At 35.0% G+C, this 23,684-nt stretch overlaps 2 protein-coding genes across 3 annotated transcripts; both read right to left on the bottom strand.

Moving 5' to 3' along the window:
* Positions 1–6,070: 6,070 nt before the first annotated feature.
* Positions 6,071–11,343, bottom strand: LOC110720618 (preprotein translocase subunit SECY, chloroplastic-like). The gene is made up of 8 exons (XM_021899661.1): positions 11,039–11,343; positions 10,173–10,330; positions 9,687–10,072; positions 8,654–8,953; positions 8,481–8,570; positions 8,094–8,217; positions 6,732–6,895; positions 6,071–6,446 (listed from the first exon to the last, which is right to left on the bottom strand). Exons 1-8 carry the CDS (start codon positions 11,224–11,226, stop codon positions 6,219–6,221), a joined length of 1,638 nt encoding a protein of 545 aa, XP_021755353.1. The 5' UTR covers positions 11,227–11,343; the 3' UTR covers positions 6,071–6,218.
* Positions 11,344–11,847: 504 nt separating this feature from the next.
* On the bottom strand, positions 11,848–22,360 carry LOC110720617 (cyclic nucleotide-gated ion channel 17-like). Of its 2 annotated transcripts, XM_021899660.1 has the most exons (8): positions 22,213–22,360; positions 21,714–21,751; positions 21,021–21,588; positions 18,017–18,229; positions 17,032–17,333; positions 16,014–16,125; positions 14,761–14,997; positions 11,848–13,004 (listed from the first exon to the last, which is right to left on the bottom strand). In XM_021899660.1, the coding sequence occupies exons 2-8, from the start codon at positions 21,740–21,742 to the stop codon at positions 12,318–12,320; spliced, it is 2,148 nt and encodes a 715-aa protein (XP_021755352.1). In that variant the 5' UTR covers positions 21,743–21,751; positions 22,213–22,360; the 3' UTR covers positions 11,848–12,317. The 2 variants fall into 2 exon arrangements, with proteins under 2 accessions (XP_021755352.1, XP_021755351.1); XM_021899659.1 differs by lacking the exon at positions 22,213–22,360 and having other exon boundaries at positions 21,714–22,186.
* Positions 22,361–23,684: the final 1,324 nt, after the last annotated feature.

Below are 23,684 nucleotides of genomic sequence, written 5' to 3'. Positions count from 1 at the left end.
CGAAACCCCCTCCCCTAATACCGGATACCCCTAAACCTCCTCCCTAACACCGGTGGACGGGGTTTGATTTGCGATCTGGCGTCTTCTTCATCGTTGGTGTGGTGCGTGAGGTGGTTGCGGGGGCTAGGGTGGTTTTTGGAGAGGGGGAAGGGAGGAAGTGGTGGAGTCGGCAGTTTTGGTAGGGTCAGGGGGTTCCGACGGTTGGGTTTGGGCTTTCGGCAGTTGGCTTTGGGCCGTCGGCGGCAAGGGCGGGTGGTTCCGGTGGTGGGGCTGGGTTGGGTTAGGGTTTTCTTTTTTTAAAAAATTTGTTTTTATTTTTTATTTATCTTTTTTTTAAACAAATCGCTGAGTGACACGTGTCCACAGTGAGCCCCATTAACGTTAGATGGTGGTGAAATAAAATTTCTTGATTTTTTTTGTGGTGTTATAATAAAAGTTTGAGATTTTGTGGTGTTGTAATCCATTTTTGGTGAAATTTGTGGTATTATTTTCTAATTTAAAAAGAAATATATTAAAGGCCAAATTAGAAAATAACACCTGGTAAAGACCCCGATTTTGTTTTAAACACCTGTTAAAAAAAAAGTTTCATTATAATACCTCCAAAAATCCCAAAATTTTGGTTTCACCACCCACTAATGGATTTTTGGATGGAAACCGTTAGTGGGGCCCGCCATGTACACGTGTCAGTTGTTTATTGGCTTAAAAAAAATTTTAAAAAAAAAAAAAACCTAACCCCCTAACCCAGCCAGCCACCGCACCGACACCACCTGCGGCCAGCCACCTCTTCCCTTCCCTTTCCTTATTTCCTACCCTGATTCCCAATTTTCGGCGCCAATCACCAATTTCCGACACCTCCCTTGCTTCCCCCACCCCAACCTAGCCCAGAAACCTTAGTCGTCGGGAGCTTAGGACCGTTTTCGAAGGTGGGAAGGGAAGAGGTCGGTTTCTGGGTTGAGGGAAAGGAGGGGGGGCCGGTTTTAGTGGTGTGGGAAGGGAGGGGGCGCCGGTTTCGGCGGTGCGGGAAGGGAGGAGGTCCATTTAAGGGGGTTGCGTTGGGGAGGGGAACGGTACTTTGGCGGCTTTGTGAAGGATGATGGCGGTTTTCGAGGTGGGTTAAGGGTGGGGGAGCCGATTTCTGGTGTTAGAGGTAGTTCGGCGGCGAAAATCAATGGCTAGTGGTCGGTGGTTGGTTGGTTCTGGGGTAGGTAGGGGAGAAGGCCACCATTTGTGGCTGGCCGCAGGTGGTGCCGGTGCGGTGGCTGGCTGGGTTAGGGGGTTAGGTTTTTTTTATTTTTTTAAATTTTATTTTAAACCAATTAACAACTGACACGTGTACATGGTAGCCCCCACTAACGGTTTAGTGGGTGGTGAAACCAAAATTTTGGGATTTTTGGAGGTGTTATAATAAAAAGAACCATAATAATATAAAGAACTATAAATAATAATAATAATAATAATAATAATAATAATAATAATAACAAAAATAATAAATATTAAAATTAATTAATTAATAATATAATTATTTTATTAATAATAAAAATAATGGGCAGGCCCGCGGCCCGGCACGACACGACCCTTTTTCCGGCCCAAATTTCAGCTCTAGTATAAGAATGTAAATTTCTATAATTTTTTAAATACATATTTTATTTTATTTATTTTTTATTTTTTATTTTTTTTTGGTGTTTAGAGAGCCACAATGGACGGGGGTGAAAATCGATCTTAGGATCTCCTGGAATCGAGAGGGAAGCTCTAACCACTTGGGCTATCCCTCATTCTCTTTTAAATACATAATTAAAGCTATTAATAGTCAAAGATGTATATTGACAACAGTGTACAATTAAACCAGAAGAACGAAAGAAAATGAAGGGATTAATTAAAAGGCAGAAGTTTATATCAAGGCAGAGTTCCAAAAGAAAACCCTTAATCATATTGAGCCAATAAGCTTTAGAAGCTTATATAAAGGCATAATCATGATATTTATACTCTAATTAGTACCTAGTTGGAGTAGGTAATGGAATGTCTTTGAAGAATAATCTGCAAGTGAAAAAGGTGAAAGCAAATTAATAACCATAATTATTCACTTTCTAATATAAATAAAAAGGGATTATAATTGTATTATGGAATGATTTAAGTAAAGTGAGATTAACAAGTGTCCAAAAAGGATACAAACATAGGATGATGATAATTAATTAATATAATGAGGTAGATTGGGTGGTTTGATTAGGAGTTAAGTAAAAAGGGTTAAGCAAAGGCAGGCTTGTAATAATAATTATCCTAATTGGATTTTGTCATGATGCACAAAAAGTAGAGTCAAGAATATTGAAAAGGCAAACTTATGGCGTTTTCTACTCCAACCACAAGCAAACTTTAGAAAAGCCATTAAATAAATGTTTGTTGTTCAGTAGAAAAATGTTAATAATAGAGTATTATTAAAATTAAGTATCTTCACATCTTTTCATATATACTCCCAACATGCATTGTATGTATGTTTTCTGGCTCTCTGCCCATGTAAGATTAGCCTTTTTAGAATAACAACAAAATCTTCTCAACCACTCTTATTACGTCTTTTCCACTTGTTTATTTTTCTCTGGATCTACTTGCTCTAGTCACTAACTAGATATGTTAAACCTCACAAAATGTATCGACATAAGAGGCTAGAGCAGCTGTCTAGCTTTTCGACTTTTAACTTAGGCTACGACGCTATCTTATGTTTACTTTATTTTAACTCATTTTATAATCTGTATGTTTTGTTATTGTATTCCTATAATATAGGGTTCATTAGTTCAGATAAATTCAGGATTAATAAGATAAATAAAATTCGTTTTGATAAGACGAGTTGTTTTCTTTATTTAATATCGACTTTCACTCAGTTCATTTTAATAGAACCTTTATCTTTCTCTCTTTCAAATAAGTCTCTGACTTAGCATTAAAATCATTCATTTCTTATTCTAATTATATATCTATTCTTCATTATTTATATTTTGATATGACTTGATATATTGAAAATCAATGACTTATTAGTTTATGCGATGACAAGTAATTAGATATCGATCATGTAAGATGACACATTAAATTATTGAATATTTTAAATTAAGACACACTCATAATAATGATTGTTAATTGGAAAGAAATATAGTAATATGGTGGGAGATTGGGAGTGGTATTATTAAGCAAGAGTAGGCCCAGGGAATGAAATATTATAAAAGATAAAGCAATTGTCCTACTAATTTATAGTGTTTGTAACTGTTGATATCCATATATAATTGATAATGTTGTGTTGTGAATTTGTGATCATGTTATTTTTTTATTTATTTTTGACAAGAAGAAAAAGGATTTCATTAATAAAAGATGGTCAAACAGCACTTACAAACAATTCCTAGGAAATCTAAAATTCCTATACAAGTACAAATCACCTTAGAACTAGTTACATCGCAGATTCGATCAACGATCGCCTTAATAAAAAACTTCATCTGAAGCAATACAATCAGTGAGTTAGCACTAATTCGGCTTGAGATCCACGGATGAATAGTTGTTTGGGTAAAAAAACTTATATGACCTTCTAGAAACTTCCGAAGATTATGAAACCCTAAATCTTCAATTTTTGGCAAACGAACAAACAAAGAAAATAAACCTAATAGGATAAACCCCATCATAACGATGAGATCCATTTATTGAAAGCAATTAAAAAGTTTTTGGGGCTTACCACCGATAAAAACACCGGTGGAAGCCCCTACAAAATTTACAATTGAGACCAGAAGAAAAGAGATGAAAGAGAAAGGGAGAAGAGTGAAGGAAAACCTTCAAAAAAGCAGAAAAAATCTAGCAATGGAGGCTAGAAAAACCCTCCCAAGGGTGAAAACCTAAAGGGAACAAAAAAACCCTCCTAAGGAGAAAACCTAGAGGGAATTTGTAGTGTGCTTCTATGATCATTTTATTTTTAGCAATCACACAATTAAGTAAACAGATAAACAAAATTCTTGTATATAAATTGGAAAATTATGATTCAATTAGAGTTCTTTTATCTTTGTAAAGAAAATAAAATCCTCCAGTGACACTAAATTATACTCGCCAACAATTGTCGTATCAATTCGATTGCTTGTTAAAATTCATTCGTATAATGTTTCACAAATACAAAATCCCTGATTCATGATCCTATGTACAAGTATATAAAACTATATTCTTAATTAATTTCTAATCAAAAGGAAAATTGAATAGAAAAGGAAAATTAATTGATGAAAGAGATTCACAGTACGAGATATAGTCCAATAATAATGCCAAAATTTAAATAAAAATGACCAACTCCAACATACTTTAATGGCCCATTTATATAATTTTAGAAGGTGTACAACTTATTAAAGCTCCCACGCTTACCTGTTCCCTAAACCAAATAATTCAGCCAATCTAATCTTTATGTTTGCATAAAGTTTTTTCTTTTGTCACAAATGGACAATCTTTCAATTTTCTTTCCATTTTTGATTATCTGTACATCTTATTATTAATGGCCTTACCCTTGTTAGCTTTATATCTTTATTATGTCAATCAACTAATTATTATATGAATACAACTACAATTATACTATTTGATCATGAGCATCCAAATCTAGCATATAGTTGCCCCTTACCAATTTTCTTATAGGTAATTTATAAAGTTATTCCATGTAGATGACTCGACTTAATTATACGTAGGTTTGTTTTGTGTACAAAAACGTAGATAACTGGTGTATGTATGAAACTATTAAATCCTGCTTTAAGCAAGTGAAATACTGAAATAGTCATGGGATACTTAATTAGGCTAGAAATCTTACAGAAACTATCCTTAAGCCAGTTAAGACACACAACTAAAAGTAGCAGTACATAAGAATGCCTAGGGTCTGGCTGTGTCAAATAGTCATGGGCCACGGCCAGGCCGTCGACTTAACTGATCGTTGTCCTGATTGCAGGTCCAAGGAAGCCTCTGCCTAAGTAACTAAGCTACACACATGCAACTCCAAGCATTGCGAATTTGCAATTGAGGAAGACTAAGACTAGGAGTCGTACCCTCAATAAATTACATTGTATGCCAATACGCGTGCCATGCATAGGTTATATATCGCGATCCTTAACAATTAGAGATTTGATTTGATACAAATTGTACCAGTCAACCAGTGGTTGTACTTAATATTTGATGTTGGCTTTCGTAGTCACTTAGTATTCTCTATATACGCTGTATCTTTTAGTACAGCTCTTATATTTCAAGGCATTTGACCGACGAATAAGTCATTATCAGGCATTACAGCCCAACATCGCTATGTATACTATAAGCACCATGATTCTTAAATAGCCAAGGAGCTAGAAGGGGCGAATTCAAATGGGGGCTAACCTTAGACACTAACAGCCATCCAACTTTGCGGCCATTTATATTATTCCTAGTCCCTATCAAATTATAGAATGATGCTAAATGTGGATAATACTCATTTTCGCAATCCAATGTCTTACGAGTATGATTCAGCATTGATCAATGTCACACAAGCTCGACTTTGATGGGTCGGCTATGTACATTTCCATGGCCACGACAGCCAACGAGGGTTTATATTTCATGATGAGCTAGGTGACATTGCAATAACCTTTATGTGAAATAAATACAATGTCATTATTCTGATCTTAGAGGATAGAGATCTCATCATTATCTAGAACACATTTTTTTCACTCTTTTTTAAACATTTTGGGCTTAAATGTTTTCGGTTTTGTAGGTTGGATTGGGCCCCTATTTGGGCTGCCTACCTCAAAGTTAGATTTAGGTATTGGTAGCGATACATCATACAAGGCCCATCCCCCAGGCCTGCAAATGATGAGGCTTGAGCCCAAATAAAGACCCACCCAACTCAGCTCCCCAGTATCTCCTTGCATATTATAGTGGAGTACTCAGCTCTCCAGTATCTCCTGACAATGAAGCAAAGACACTGTCGTTGATCTTGAAAACCGCTTCAATCAGGTTATCTAGTGGATCGACCGCCATTAAGAATCATTCAGTAATGTTTGTAAGTTTAGATTTTGTGTCAATAGTCATAGATGCTCATCCATTGTGTTAATTTAAAAAAACAATAAGAAAAATTCAATATATGTAGAGAAGTTTGAGAGTACAAGACAAATTACTGCACAGTTTGAAGGGATCAATACCAACACATATTTACGCCATAGAAATCTTCCCATTTTATCCCCAGGCCTTGACTTAGCTCACCCTTAATTGTTTTTGTCGGGATCATAAAATTCGATGTTCTTATATTTCTGAGATATTAGCTCAGCTTGAACTTTTCTTGCAGTGTCTGTTGCACAACCGACAAGGATGAGGACAGAAGTGCCTGCAAACCCCCGGAATGCAGTGAGATGAGTAGCTTGTTCAACCACTGCTGGACCAGCAGCCAGAATTGCCAGGAAAGCAGAACCAAGGACTGATATCCGACTCAGAACCTGAATTTCATCAAGAAGCTCAAATCAGCATCAGAATGCAGCAGAGTGCAGAAGCAACATACATACTCTGTGCAAGTTTTGGGGGCACTTCTAAAGATAGATGGAGTTATTGAAGTAGAAAAAGATGGAGCAGCTAACTTAGAACCTTTGACATGCACGTGAAGATATGTTGGAGATTGAATTTAAATCAAAGAAGAAATTATGCATTATTAGCTAGAAGAAGATGAAATAAAGCTGCTATCTTAACAAGTATAGAATAGGCACAATTTACTAATTTTATTTTACCGTTTTGATGTATGCAGCCGTACTCTTTCCAGGCCGGACTAGCGGAATTGATGCACCTTGACGCTTCAGTTGTTCACTCACGTCGTCAGGGTCCAATTGCAAAAAGGTGTAGTAGTAATTAAAAAAGGCTATTAATAGGATGTTTGTTGGAAGATAGAAAGAACCTACAAAAAAATAAAATTTCTATGGTCAATTGAAATGTTGAAAAAAGAAAACAAACATATAATATGATAGCATCACAAAATAACTACCTTTAAGTATCTTAGTATACCCCTACTTCTATAACCAACCAAAAGGCACATCCAAAGAAAACCCGAATTTCAAGGGTCAGGTGCTTACCCTTCGCCATCAAACTTTCTATATCAAATTCATTTTGTTACTCCAACCATGTCAAACACCACAAGCAAATAATCATTTAAGAGATACACATGTGCACTACTTAATTAAAAGTACAGGCCAACACAGGCTAACTAAGCATCAAAATAAAGGTCATAGCCAATCAATTGTTATAAGAAAAAGTATGCGAAAGCATCCTATGACAAAGCAACTAAACCAGTCACTTCACACACACAGACACACACCAAAAAAAAAAAAAAAAAAAAAAAAAAAAAAAAAAAAAAAAAAAAAAAACAAATCATGGAACGTATAGAGACAATATGATACGGAGTACAAAATAGTAGCTTACATAACAATGTGTTTGGATAAAAGGATTTAGTTACAATATTTCTTTTTGTACATGTATTATGGTGATGATGGCTGACTCTTAGAGAATATTAGCTTTTACCATAAGTCCATGGTACAGAGACTTGGTCAATCTGCAAGATGTCCAATTGTTTGATGAGGATAATTCGGTCTTGTTCATATTGAGTGTAGGTTTGTTAGCGAGAAACTTGGGTGAGCAGAATGGATGATTCAGCTCCTACTGGAACAATAAACAGCCACAACGCAATGTTTATGATAGTGGATTGGTAGAGTGGTACCACGTATGTCTCTTTAGAGCAAGGCAAATGAGCATGCACAGGACCTCTTTGGGAGTACTTCAAGACTTATGTCACAAGATACAAGAGAGAATTTAGGAATCTACAGGTGAGGGGTAGTCTCAAGAAAAGTTTTCTTGATAGCTGTTATAAGGTCTCTTGTTGCTAGGCTTCTGATGTAAGCAATTCTTTCTCTTTGGATAAAACTCTCAATTATTCCTCAATATCTACTGTATATTTCACTACAGTTTCCTCAAGCAGTTAAGTTGTTAGGATAGAAACTCATGCTTCAGGGAAGCCATGGAGGTGAAATGACAGTCCATAAATTCTAATTCGCCTAGGAAAAATAACTTAGACAATACCAAAAACACTCTACTGTTATTACCTCCAGGGGTCAAAGAAACTGCAGCTTTCTTTAAAATATCTAAACCAGTGAAACGTGCAAGTGTAGCTGGAAGAGACAATGATGATGTTGAGAATATAATAGGCATTACTCCAGCACTGTTCACCTGCATAAAAAAAATTATTAGATAAAAAAGAGCGAAGAGAATAAAATAATTAGTTGATATCATATAAAAGTTATAAAACACATTGGCTCACTTATTAAAGAACAGAGGGTGTACAAAACTTGTCTTGATCTTTTTTTCTTTTTATATTTTTAATGGGAAGCCTTGATCATTGTTAAACCCTTCACTGTTGTCAACATCAAATAGAATTTGCAATATTTATTAAAGCTTGTAAAATTTAATCAATGCCTTCAAAACCAACTAACCTTGAAGGGCAGATAAGCAGACTTTTGAAGTCCTCCACTTCTACTAGAGTATCTTGATGCATAGTTCATTGGAATTTTCCTCTCAGCTTCCTGAGACATTTCGTCAAAGCCCACATAAGCATCTAGCTTCTCCTGTAATATATACCTCTTACACTATATATCTTCTTCCTTACCTGAACATATACAATACCAAACACCAATGACACAAATGATGCAACTATGACGGCAAGGCCAGTGTAATTTCCCTCTTGATATGCCTCTGCAGCTGTCCTTCCAAAAGATGCTGGCAAGTACGAGATGATGTTGGTGAAGATCAGTAGAGATGTACCATTTCCAAGTTTTAGGTCAGAGATACGTTCACCAAGGTATGTTGTAAATGCTGAACCAAGTGTTAACAGGATAACAGATGAAAGAACCCACTCAGTGGTGAAGTCATTGACATAGGGACGTAGAAAAAGCACTTGGCCGATTGCCTGTCATAAAATGAGCATTTTCTCTCAATGCACCACAAAGGTTTTTTTTTTCTTCAGGCAAAAGTTGTTAAAAACATCAAGCCAATACTAAAGCATTCATGGCTTTTGATAAAACCATCAAATGATAAAATTGATTTCTGTGATCAATATTCAAGTTGAAGAATAATAATTGGAAACTTATAGTTGCACAGGAGAGTAAGTCACACTAGATTTATATGGAAAACCACAAATCAAGAAACCTCTGATAGTTCATCATAGAAATAAGCTGAAGCGCATAGGCTTTTGGGTTAAGGACAAACAAAATGAAGTCATGCACTCAATATTTCTAAGTACTGTAATTAGGTAGTTATAATGATTAATACAGCCAGAAGGATCTGCAGACAACATTCTCACTTATTATAATGATTTATACAGCATGTAAATTCCGATGTTAAAGTTGTATGTATCATTATGGTGAGGAAGGATGATAGCAACAACTATTGAGCTACCAAATCAGAAACATTAGAGCTATAAAGACAATTCAGTAGGGTCTCAAATATGCACTAAATCAGCACCAAACATCTAAAGTACAAATTGATCGTGGTTACTTCACTTTTTGTAATAATAGTATATCATTTCTTGTACGGGAAATTTTAAGATTTGGTATCTATGTCCAAATTGTAGAAGATTTTCCAGTGAAAATTCTTAAGAGTCGACAAGGTTAGCTTTTCATATTTGTATGTAACTTCCTCACCTGTACCAAAGCGAACCCCACTGAAGCATATTGGGTATACTTTTGAACCTTTTTCCTCCCTGCTTCGCCTTCTTTTTTCTGAAGATCTTGCAATTTTGGGTAGACTTGGGAAAGGAGTTGAAACACAATCTGAGCATTAATATAGGGAACAATTCCAAGGGAGCATATCCCAAGTCGTCCGATTCCACCCCCAGAAAATGAATCCAAAGTACTAATGAAACTGTTCTGATCCAAGTTACCCACAAAGGCCTCTCGATTCACACCACCAAGAGGCACATATATCCCAAGTCGAGACAATGCCAATAACCCCAACAGTTTCAGAAATTTCCCAGGTAATGGGCCTTTAAAGAAGTCCCCAAAATCAATGGAACTATCTTCAATTGCAGCTGTCAATTAACACTACCAAAATTAAAAAGACTCACTCAGACAACAACCACAGAAAAAATTATGAAACATTATAAGAACAAAACCTGTCAAAAATCACACCTGCAACTCTTCGACCTGATGATGTTCTGTCTTTTCGTGTACTTGAACTACTCTCAAAAGTCTGTGAAACAAACTTCAGAACACCATCCCAGGTACTAGCTACATCCCATGACTTATCTTGCTCAATACCCAATGGATCAAACACTGAGCTTTCACAACTGCAATGAGAAAACCAACCATTTTCAAGTCAAAAAATGCTATAATTCAGATTTATTGCAAGTTAACCTTGACTAATGAACACTCAAAGATCAAAGGTATCCACTTCCTCAAAGGTCACAGAGAGCATAAAACTGCAACAATTCTTCAAGAAATTAATAGAAATTCACAAGCTTGAAAGTTCCAAATAAAAAAATTAAGCATCTATCATAGTTCGGGATGTCCATTATACGGATGTACCATATACACGGCATACGTTATATCCACACTCAATTTTTTCTCATATAGGGCTCCCTCAATTGAGAAAATAAGCCAAAATACAGCCTTGGTTGTACGATACACCTGGATGTACAATGGTAATTGCTCTCTCCAAGTTAGCATACAGAAATTTACTACATATACTAATCTGAAATGAAGCAAGGTTCAACATTTGTAATTAACTCTAAGAAATTAGAGGCACCCACCTCCTCAAACTTGTTACAGAGAACATTAAACAGTTAAAATGCATCAATTCCAACAAAAATTAAAGGAAAACACTAACCCAAATGTTTCATTGAACAAAATCATATACACCCAATTACCAAAATATTAATTCAAGCAAGAATAGAACAATATTACAAACACCCAATTGCCAAAATACTAAAGTCAGCAAGAATTAGCTCATATATTATTATTATATTATATATACAGAAAGAGGGAAAAAAAATTACCTGGAAGTGGTAGTGGAGGAGAGAGAAGCAGCTGCAATCCAAGAGGTGGGTTTGGTGCGGAGGCTAAAGGTAGGTTTACAGGCAAGAATTCTGGGCTTATGATGGAATTTAAGAGGGGAGGAGAGAGAAAATGAGAAGATAGAAGAAGTAGAAGCAGTAGCTGCTGCTTCTGTAAAAGTTGCTAACATTATCACTGATGAACTTCTTCTCCCCTGTTTGTTTCTCTTTCTCCTCCTCTTGCTCTTCCTCAGCTAACTTCTGGTTTTATGAGGGACCCAGTTTTCATTTTTCTTCGATTGCTCTTTATCCTTTGGCTATTTTCCAAAAAAGTTAAAATCTTAAATATTAATTTCGGGTATACAAAAGCTATTTGATGATTCCCGGATTATCATCATGATAAACATAGGTTATTTATCAAAGGGTAAAACAATAATATTATAGGGAAAAATAGGATAAAATCGCTAATGGTGTTAACGGTATTAGCCATTTAAAATTTAGGCCATTTATTTACAAGTTTTCCAATTGTCAAGAACTTGTATTTTTAGATTGTGTCGAAAAAAAAAAAGAAAAAAAATTGTATTTTAGATACCAAAACAACCCCCAAGTATGAGTATTTTATATAGTTTACCTATATAAATCTTCAGATTGACATCAAACACTAGTGATAATACATGATTATATTATGCCAAGTTGAACTGGAAAGATCAAACTTCATAACGACCAAACCACTCAAAAGAAATTTTAGTACGAAGATGCAACAAAATATATACAGTTGCTAAACTGATACTAAAGGAAAGAAAATCCAGGAATACAACCAATTATCGTGTATGCAAACCATTAAAAAATACAAAAAGAAAATAACAGGGATATGCTATATATATCGTCGTGTTATTAGTGTATAGTACATCTATATATGATTGTCATATTTCCGTGACAAGTACAGGCAGTCAGGCATTGAACGATCCCGGGTTCAAAAAATTCAATTTCATTTTATCAAATACTATATTGCTACCCAGTACATAATTCCTGTAAGTAAATTCAATGAATTGCTTGTCCAAATCTTCACTTTGTTGCACATTGCAATTCTCGAACAACTCTCTCCTGTGTGCACCAGCAGGTAATTCAGATGCAAAACAATGCAGATGATGGCTGACCAAGAGAAATATCCAGCAATTTTGTGTACGGCTTAACATTGGCTTCTGCTCTCATGGCTTCTTTTCGCCATTCAGCCTTTGAACATAAGTTTATAAGATTTTCTATACATATATATAGTATGTGCTCAATCATCATCAGGAGCAGAAAAATCAGGCTCTTCCGGTTTCTGCAGCTTAATCTTCTGAGCACCTCTCCTGGTGTTTGCTGCAAATTTTGAAGCCAAAAATGTCACTTTTAGGCTTGATACTGCCCGAGGAGTTGCACACGATTCATACTCTCTAGTATCGTCATCATCTCTCTCAGACGCGAAAGAATCCAAGGATGAAAGACCTTTTGCTGTCCTTCTCCTCTGGTACCGCCGCCAAGCAGCTTGTATAAAACAGGCAGCCCAGGTCCTCCAATGGTGAGAGTAAAACCGAAATGTATGCTGAAGTTTCTTGCTGTGAAGGCGCCTAAATTGATTGGCTACAAACTTCAGATCTTCTGCTCTAAGGGCAAAGGCTTCCACTTCAACAAAGGCTCTCACAGTTCTGGTTGAAGAAGGAAGATTGAGAGAGGATTTTGGATGAAGAGCCCAACCAAGCAACTCTTCACCACAAAAGTCTCCAGGTTTCAAAATAATCGAGTTAAAAAATCCAGTTCGACCTCCATTTGTGGTGGAACTCTCCAATCTACCTCGAATGATGAAAAGCATCTCTGTCACAGGATCACCCTCTCGAACAATATATGTACCCTCTGTACATAATGAAGATACAAGACGTTCACATATTGCATCGAGTAGCTGATCATCCATCTGTGAGAAGAAAGGAACCTGCATAATATAGAGTAGCTGGTTAGTGTGTGGCATCAAAACAGAGCATATAGAGAAGGTTATTGTACGAGCAAGATATTATTTGAAAGTAAATGTTGTGGGCAGAACTCAAATGTAAGCGAGACACAGGTATAATCGCTTCAGTGACCAGTACAGAAAACTATGAAATTGGCCGAGGTAGATGACAAAACCAATTGAGATATACAGTTCCATGCACCCTTTCAGAGTAGGAGAGAGCAGGTTTGCCAGAAAACTCACTCACCAGTCACCAGCCAACAACTGCAATTGAATTTATCGATTTGAATGACGGATCATCAATTTTATCACTGATCCAAACAAGGATTGACAGTGAATTTATAAATTAGCAAATTTATAATTTATGAGCCTGAGTTAATAACTTAACAAATAAAAAAAGAGTTAACAGTTTCATGTTAATCTAACACTTGATTTGAACTTCACTCGTAGGTAAAAATAAACTTGATTTGGACTTTTCACATATTGGTAGAATAAGTTCGCCCAAAAAAAAAAAAAAAGAATAAGGCAATAACGGCTTTCCTTGACAATCTGGAATAAGAATTTATTACAAAGTAATAGCTTATTTGGTACTATCTTTGTGTTCTTACTTTTCGTTTAATTGTTACTTTATTAATCTTCTTACTTGGTCTTTATTCCTTTTATGGCAAAAAAATTTCTCTTTTTAACATCCCATAGTTCACCACATGCTTTCTCTGTTCCAATAGACCAAAAGTGATTCCATTCTCATCTTTGATCACAATAAGTACACTCCACAGTTCCAGGAAACACTGGAAACGAAATTCCTAAGTACCAAAAGGTAAGCATCTAAACAGGGACACAAATGAACAGCCAGATATTCACAGTTAGCACAACCTGCCTTCATGCAGGATCGTGACGCCCTGTAAAAAGAGGCACAAACCGTAAATATTAATATATTTTATATGTTTTGAAAACACAGCTTTGTTGTATTCTGTCAAAGCCCTCAGCCAACTGACAGAAACAGTCCTCTTGATTTAACGATTTATGAAACGGACAGAGGACAAAGAAGGTATTGCAGAGAGATAAAGCAGGCAACAGAGGACAAAGAAAACACATCAACCTTTTGATGTATAAGCAATGAAGCCTATGATACGTAAGAAAACGCAATTTTCAAAGACCCAATTAATAATTTTTTTGAAGGTGTCTTGCTGCATATAAACATGTTGGGATATATATATATATATATATATATATATATATATATATATATATATATATATATATATATATATATATATATATATATATATAAACACACACTACCTCTGTTTCAATTTATTTGCAACAGTTACCATAAATGGATACTACAAATAATTTGCAACAAATGTTTTCTTTCCTTTTTACTTGTCATTTCTTTCTATATCTCTCCTCATCACATGCAACGTTATTTTTCTGTCCCCATATTCACTCACAAACAAATTTTACCTAGATGTCATTATAAAGATGATATTTCTAGGTTTTTTCCCTTGTGCAATGACCACACCAAGCTAGCTATATCTCAATAATGAAGCATATTGTATCTGACAATCTTCCTAGCTGGTAAAAATGAACTAAGAAAAATCAAAAACAGAAAAGAAAGAAATATTGAAAAAGGAGGTCACGCTGATATCTCAACTCGAGCAATAAACATTGAAAATCTAAATGATCTTCCTACCAGGTATCTAAGCTTTAGAGCAATAAACATTGGGTACTGAAGGCATACCCTTCGAACAAGATCTAAGCACAGGTGACGCTGGATGTCTCTACGTAGGTCAACAGGTAAGCTAGTCAGGATTGCTTCTTCATCCACACCTCGAGTTGCAAGCCATTTATACTGTACAAAACGTCGGACACGCTGTCTCAGATCTTCAGGGAGTTGTCGATGCCTCATCCACTCTTCAGTATCTCTTCGCTTGAGTCTCCACTCCTCAAGCCTTACAGTGATGGATTGGAGATAAGTCTACATAAAACACATTAAATTCAAGGATTCAGAAAAATAATCTGCAATCTTTTATTAACGCACAGGACAATCACAGCCATAAGAAAATTTTCATCACAAAAATCCCACTCCTTTTTAAATGAGACAAGTCTGTGACTGAAAAATCGTGATTCCATCCAAATGGTTCTCTATCTTCCTTTATAATGTTTTTTTACAAAAAAAATACCTCTTTTTACCATACAAAGTTGAATCAACACGTTAAGATATTGGCCAATTTTCTAGTGCAAATTCAACAGCCCACTCAAAAGAACTTGAATACGGAGTAGTATCTACTCAAGCATCCGACAATAATCATTAAAAACACACACGCACACACACACACGCACCCTATATTTCAAGTCTTTCCTTCACAAATCACAACCTATTAACCTTGGGGACGACATGTCAGATGCAGGTTGCTACCACATTGGTAAAGGAGTAAAACTTGGTGCAATATCAATTTTCATAGTTTGAAAGCACATCTTAAATTCATGATGCATGAACGTCCATCCCATATTTCAGGCTAAACAATATGAAATTTCATAGGGAATCTTTTAATAAGGGTACAAGGATTGGATGGGCTAGGAAAATAATAATGTCAAAAAGGAGCTGCTGAAGAGTGGTAATTGCACAAGGGAAAAAACCTAGAAATATCACCTTTATAGTGACATGTTAAAAACAATTTGGACTCTACATTACCCAAAAAAAGGGCTCTCACACAGTCGCACACTTCTGTTATGAATCTTATGATTATCATTTGTCTCATTGTAAAAAAACAGACCACAAAACTCTAGAGCAGCAAGCAAGTGCAGTCAAGTTAAAATTGATCACTACAAGCAGAAATATTAATCACGAACAGTGCGGATTCAGAGAATGAAATGACGACCAAACCAATCCTCAACATTGAGAAGCAAAACTTTTTCAAGCTATTATTTGTCATTACAAGGGATACTTCAAAATACATACATCCATAAATGTTAGAGGATTAGCAGTATTACCTGCATATTCCCAATCAAATGTGCAAATAAGACAAGACCCAAAATTGCAATGAGTATGGCAAATGAAGTCTCCCCAATTAATGTGCTTGTATTTAGATTCTGCCCATATGAGCTGTAATAGACATATGGAAAGGCATATTAGCATCTTTTAGACAAAACATATCCATAAGACCATAATAGCATTTTGACATTTGACGTATGAAACAGCAAAGGCACACTAGGTTTTTTTTTTTTCACAATGTAAAAATAAAAAATAAAACTTCTACAGGTCCAGATGTAACATTTAAAACAAGAAATTAGATTAAATGAAAAAAGACATCTATTACACCAGAGCTACCACGATAAAGTCTCCTAACCAACTTCTAGAACATCTAGACTCCTTTACAGTCTCTAACACATGATGGCTCCATAGGGCTCAACCAAAGTCACTATAATAATTTTGTCTCTAGTCGTCTTTCAGGCATTTGCTCCAAAAAAAAAAATCGTATCGGTTATCGCTTCCCTTTCCAATACCTTTGAACAACCCAAACCTTCAATTTCTTGAGCAAGAGAAAAACAAGTTCCAAATAAAGTATTCCCTCCATAACACTATGACAATTCACAAAACAGAAGTGTGATAGATTTGACTGGGTAAGTAACAATTTGGTTAAAAAAAAAACCTCGGGTGACATGTTTGGTAAAAAAAATAAAGTGACCCTTGCGACAAATCAGTAAGAATAAAGAGTTCCGGCAACAACCAACCAGAATATAACCCTAAAGTGAAAATTTGGGTTTTAATGACACCGGTATTTATTTTTCACGCAATCACTTTTTCTATTAATTGGCCCAAATTAATAATCTCACCCATTTTTATAAAAATTAACTGTTGCATTAGCTTTTATTTATAAAAATAAACAATAGCATTAGCTTTTAATTAAACTATTCCTCAATTACTGAACTCTAGAAAATTGAATAAGAAGATGTATCGCTATTATTCTAGTATATCAAATATATGTCAATGATGGTTTTGAGGGTCTACCTTAATTGCTGCAAGCCCCACCATAAACAATAGAAGTACTTCCGGATAAAATTGGAGGATACGACATTCTTCTTTACTGCATCTTCAAAAATTCCATATGTGAAGCTCTTACTTTGTTTTGGATCACAGTTGCTGAATACACTAGTTGTGTTAGCCCAAGCCATACGCTTTATATTGTTGACCATATTACAATCTAAAAAATGAGGCTCGCATTTTTGAGGGACTTTTTCATGTCTGCAGCTGAACTTCCAACAGTGTGTATACCTCTCAATTGAAAGTAAATACCATGCTGCCCCAAGAACCTGCAAAACAGCAGCATAGTACATAGCAGTTGGATCAGGCAGGACAGAAAGGAAAATAAAAATAGCGACAGAAGAATATCCATTGATCTCAATTTCTTTGGCATATCTGTTATTATGAGGATAATCATAACTTCTTTCCATCACACATCATCAAGAGATATCTCAGAACGTAACTGATATAATGTGCCAAAATGATATAAATACTTTTTTGGGAGGGGGGATGTTTGTGGTATGATGGAAAATCTCAAACTAAAAAAAAAAAGGGAATGATGAAAAGTATCAATAATTGCCTACTCTACAGTACAGGTGTCTACGGAAATACAAAGTTTTGAATTTTTTTAATTTATATATTTATCTCATTATTTCTGATATAAAGTATCAATAATTGCCTCAGTATTACTACAGAAAAGGATAAATAAAGGATTTGGAAAGCTAACAATTTTTTTTTTTTTTTTTTTCTTCTCAATAGATAGAAAATAAAAAGGATATCTCCATACTTGAGGCTAAAGCAAATTTAGCAGAAGTTTCAATCCTGAAAAATATCAGCTTTTATACTTGATTCCAATTATATACCAGGCTTTTACAAGATCAAATTGCATGTATGGAACTCCCAGTTTATTAGATGTGACTTTGTGTGCATGTGTACAGTTCAGCTAAAAGCACAAATAATAAGAAATACATACATGGCTAGCTAGGATATATAACAATAGATTGTATGCTGCACCAGCCCATGCAGTCTTTGTGACAACTCCGGTGGCCTTTATGATTTCAGAACTCAGGGGGAAAATCAGATACAATCGAGGAATATACTGAAGCAAAACAATGAGCGCAAGAGCATTGTTGTTGTGATCAGTTCTTGGACTTCTCGATGCAGGTATGATGAACCAGATTACAAACTGCAAAGATATATGGAGAAAAAAATGTATATATAATATTGTCTCAAAATGTTATATAAAAATGAGTAAATTAGAACAAAGTTTTCTAAGGAAACATCCCTTTCATAAAATACTAAATCCTTGTAAGCTTTGAATTTTCTTTATCAGAAAATAAAAAATCCATCGACATTATGAAAGGTCAACTTCTTATTTCTTAAGATGGAAAATCAGGATTCCATGAGTCCATACAAAGATATGAACACAGAATGTAACCTTATAGTGCTACACATCTTTATGAAAGGATACTCATTTGAGTCATTACTGACTTAACTATCTATTTAAATAACTAATATACACAAGTACATAACCACTAAAACTCTTTCCAGTCAAAAATTTTAACCCAAATCCCAATAAAAGCATTTATTCAATATAACTATACATATACATAAACACTTGACTGCTTTAGGAGAAATACCTACATCTCAGTAGCTGCATAAAACAAACAGTAGGTTTTTAAATTAGTTCCACAAGACTCTTCTTTCATAGCAGGTCCAATTACTAGATGACTGCTTTAGTATCCAGGTCAAACTTCAAAGTCTTACTGATCTAATAGCATAGTTTAGGTTCATGCTCTCCAGTCTGTGTTAGCAGTGGCATAAATGTCCTAATTACTAAAGTTGGTAGCCTTAATTTTTCAACATTCTAGAGACAAAGCACTGTCGTTTATGTTTAGCTGACAATTCTCAATTATTGCTGGTTTCTGTGCAAGGAACAATTTTAAAGGCTTTGGATGACAAATCAGGCCTGAAAAAGCCATCTCTACTGCTTTTTAGGCTGTTTATATGTATCCAAGAAAACAATTTGCTTCAGCTCATCAGATGGGATGGACGGTACTTTTGATAATTGGTCTTCCTACACTCTTAAAAGTTCCATTTGAGCTTCTAACTTCTTGAACAGAGAATAAATATGGGAACATGTACTGCTTCAAGCACTATTAGCAGTTATCAAAGAGATAGACGGCTTTATGCAGGAGGTACCATAGTCTATTTTGCAGTTCATAGTCCCCTAGCATCAAATCACAAGGGCAGCAATCCTAAAGATAAAGTATGCAGAAACCTGTCTTTTGAGAAATCAAATGCAAGTATGCAACTGCAATTACTACCTATTCTTGTTAAAATCAGACCAGATACATCAGAACAGAAAAATTCAGACCTCACCAGACCAAATTATGAAGATAACAATTTAGTCAAGACACAAATATTAGACCAGAAAAACTTTCAGACCAGACCAGAACAAACCTTAAACAATAGAAGTCAGAATAGCTCTATTAATGTGAAGAGAAGAGCATAGCAACCTTTATCAATACTAATTCCTTGGGTTTGAAGGAGAATCTTGACACCTAGAACTTTGGCTATTGATTGCGTAGAATGGGTGATAGATGAAAGTGGTTTCTCAAAAAAAATGCTTGCATATAGCCATATAGCTGGATAACTGATTAAAACTAATAGTAATACTTCCAAGAAAGATACTGTTTCTTACTTCAAGTCAGAACCCACATGGATGGCAAACAAGGCTGACATAATAAAGGCTAGGGATACTACATACCATAGTTCTGCACTTCTGCCAATGCCTGCTAATGAGTATTATAGGTGATAGATGATATCTCCTGGCATACACTATCTTCACGTAGCTTGTAATCCCAAGGCATAACTTGGGACAGATTTCACAAGTTATACTCTACCAAGGAAGTGCTTGCTCCAAAATTGTTACTAGATTTACTACAGCCTTGAGCCTTCACTTCGTATTCTGCCACCAATACTCTATCACCGTGGTCAAAAATTCCTGTAGTTTCAGTCTTTCAGAAGTCACTAAGCTTAAGATAATGGATAGTGTTCAATGTTGTTTGGTTGTCTAGTTGTGAATAGCTTTCTCTATTGGTCAATTAAGTTTTTTTTGCCCAAAAGCAAGAAGGAAGAGATAAAGCATGGACCATCAGGAATTGTACATTGGTACTCGTCAAAAAATAAAGAGAGGATTTAAAGATACAGTTTTAGAAGTGTTTGCCCTAACTTAATGGAGAGCAATGATAAACTCATGTGTGTAGGATAATGTTCCAAGGAATATGTGATAGGCTAGCTGATAAAAGACGTTCTCATAGATACACATGTGAAATCTCAAGAATCAAGATTGCCCCCTAAATAAAGAACTACTCCGTAAGAATTAATGAAAAGATTATAAGGTGTTGGAGATATAAATGCAGGGTATGGAACCATAAGCATCATCAAGACACAAGGAAACTTGAAAACCCAAATATATAGTATAGGCTTCATAAAAACTACGGAGTATAAATTTTCAACTACATCCAGTTGATGGTGCACCACTTAAGGCACTCAAATGATTTGCAAACTTGTCATTGCACATCCTATTGGGACTTTTTGACACGTCTGAATGCCATTAAATCTACAACTTGTATCTTTTTACGCAAATCACAGATCTAAAGAACCTATTCAGTAATGAAAGAAGCATCCAATTGAAAAAGAAGGGGGGGGGGGGGGGGAATAAAGCACATGCTACCCAAATTCCAACTATACACAAATAAAGTCACACAAATCAGCTAGTACACATAAGATAAGATGCGTGCCATTCTTTCCCCAACAAGCATTTTCAAAGAAAGCATCAATGTCACATGCATGTGTCATTTTAAATGTATGAATATCCCCTACACTACAAAAAATATGCTGTAACTTTCAACCTTACTCTAGTGATCATAAACTCATCAAAATGAAAGTAAATGATAATGAGCCTACCATACCTGGGGCAGAGGCAATGTAGCAATGGCATCAACGAAGAAATCAGATTTGAAGTACCTCCGTGCAATCATGTTGGGGTCTCTCACAAGCTCGCCCCTTCCAAAAACCCGAGAACTAGGAGCAACATAAGCTGTTCTGAATTTGATAATCAAGTGCAAGAGATAAAAGAGATCCGCAACAGTCCGACACAAGGTGACAAAAATTTGCAAATGCAAATCAGTTTTCACACAATAAGTCTTACTATTTCCAGATATCCCAGGCAGGTAAAAGTAGAGCGGGTCGATGAAAAGCGCCAGCAAGCATGCAACAATGAAAATCTTGTTCCATCTCAGCACAATATCACTCCCAGGATCTAGTATCTTCTTCCTCCATGACTCTTCATCCTCCTCTGGCAAAACCTTAGTCTTACCAAACTTATATGCTTCTCCTATTCTACCACTAACCCCTAAATTCCCACCTCCATTATAGTAAATTGATGAAAGCTTATAAGTAGATGATGACTTATCTAATCTTTTAGGGTCTGACTTTGGCAATACAATATCAGGGTCTAGTTTCTCACCAGAATGAAACCTATAATTACATAATAATACCCATAATTAACACAAATATTCACCAAATTACCTCATAATTACATCAAATTAAACAGTAGCATATATACTAACAAAATAAAAGTAAAGAATTACTGTGAAACTTACCTTACAATCTTTTCCTTCTTTAGCTCCATGCTAAAACCCTAACATACCCAGTTCAAAGTAACCCAGATCAGTGACAAACACTCAATCAACAAAAAGTTCTTGAAAAACAAGAAAGAATATAAGAAACCCACTAAAACTTAAGCTACAATTACACCAAAAACAAGCAGAAATTGGTGGGTATGCAACAAATTAAGCCCAAATTAAGATCTTGAACAAGAATATTCTTGATTTAGGGCAAAATTCACAGTAAAAACTAGAAACCCAGAAGGGGTAAGAGCTAAAAAACTAAAATTTGGGTTTTGCAGCCTACAAATTGACTAGAAATTGTTTATTGTTTGTGACTAACAGACACAGAATAAAGGGGGATTTTACAAATCAAAATTTAGACTTTAGAGAGGAAAATAAGTCAATGGATGTTGACTGAAGAGAAGAAAAGAAATAGTGAAGAAATATTCCCAAAACAATAGGGAATGAATCCTAATTTACATTAGTTTTGTACCTGTAATTTTCAATGTATTCTTTGGTCATAAAATTTCAACGAAGAAATGCTCCATTGTTCTTGGTAAGAGTTAAAAATCTTGGGTGTGAAAGAATGTAACGATACTACGATAGGGTGAAGCAGATTTCCCTCTTCCACAAAATCAGTCAAATCCTTTGATTAATCAATTTTATTAATAGACCTATGTTAACTTCGAGGAATGTATTTTATTCTTGAATAGATCGTCTAACGTGTACTAAGTTGTTCAATTTTAATATGGAATACTTTATTGATCCGAACTTGAGTTATACAAAAATATATGTACTTGTAACTAAATGATCTAAAACAAAATTAAACTGATATAGATTGTGACTCAATCCGATCTTTAATTTTACTATGAAAAGGACACATACTTGAATAACATGACCTATATCTAAGTCAAAAGTTTCAAGACTCTCTTCACCTAAATCGGATTTAGGCTTAATGAATTTGATCTAAACAACCCATTTGTTACTCTCATAAGACTAGCAGACTTTCACCCTACAATTTAATCCTTTTTAAATGACTATACAATTATTTTATGTTAGTCAAGTACAATTGCTTTTTTGACCCAACATTTTCACTCTACTAACATATAAATATTGATAAAATGATAAATTAACATGGCATAATAATATGATTAGGATCTTGCTAACGAACACCCCAAGGCGTTAGATAATTATATAATATATTACTTAAAATATTATTAAGTTAGGAATATATGACAAAATTACGCATCGATCGGTGTAATTAATGTTACTTTTACCCTAATATTTTCACTTTTAATTATCTTATCTAACGCCCCTTGGGCATCGTGGGCGTTCGTTAGCTTTTGCCATTTAACAATATATTGCATGGTAGAGTTTGCTTTTAATATGTTATTTAAAAACGATGATCAAAATTAGTATATATAGATAATGACAATATGTCAAATGTGTTAATTATTTAGGAAAGGAGGAAGTAATAGTAATAGTTAAATGTATGAACCATTAGAGTATTAGGTGGAAGTGTTCCGTTGCACTTCACTTGTATTATGGATTTTTTTTACCAAGATTTCAAAAGAGGACTTCTAATGTTTTTTATTTTTATTTTGATAAGATAAAGTCTGGTTTGATGTCATAGTATTAGTATATGGTCTGTCAGGTCTGATGATGGTCACCTAATAGTCTTAAACAAGTAATAAAAACTACTCATTAATGTTAAGAATTAATGGAAAATATTGTTTTAGTGAACAAATTCGTTGTTTTGAATTGAAACTTGATCTTTTAATTTGGGTCAAATTTTATTTATGTTGATCTTATTTGCTTTAATTGTTGCAAACATGTTTGACTGATCCTATCAATTAATTTTGTTGGCGGTTATATTTTGTGGTACCTCACATATGAAGGTGAAACTTACTACAACATATTAGTTTCATTTATAAAATACGAAGTAATAGGCATTATGTGCAAATT

Source organism: Chenopodium quinoa, unplaced genomic scaffold (assembly GCF_001683475.1).
Source record: "Chenopodium quinoa cultivar QQ74 unplaced genomic scaffold, ASM168347v1, whole genome shotgun sequence".
Lineage (NCBI taxonomy): Eukaryota > Viridiplantae > Streptophyta > Magnoliopsida > Caryophyllales > Amaranthaceae > Chenopodium > Chenopodium quinoa.
This window is presented reverse-complemented; position numbering and strand designations above follow the sequence as displayed.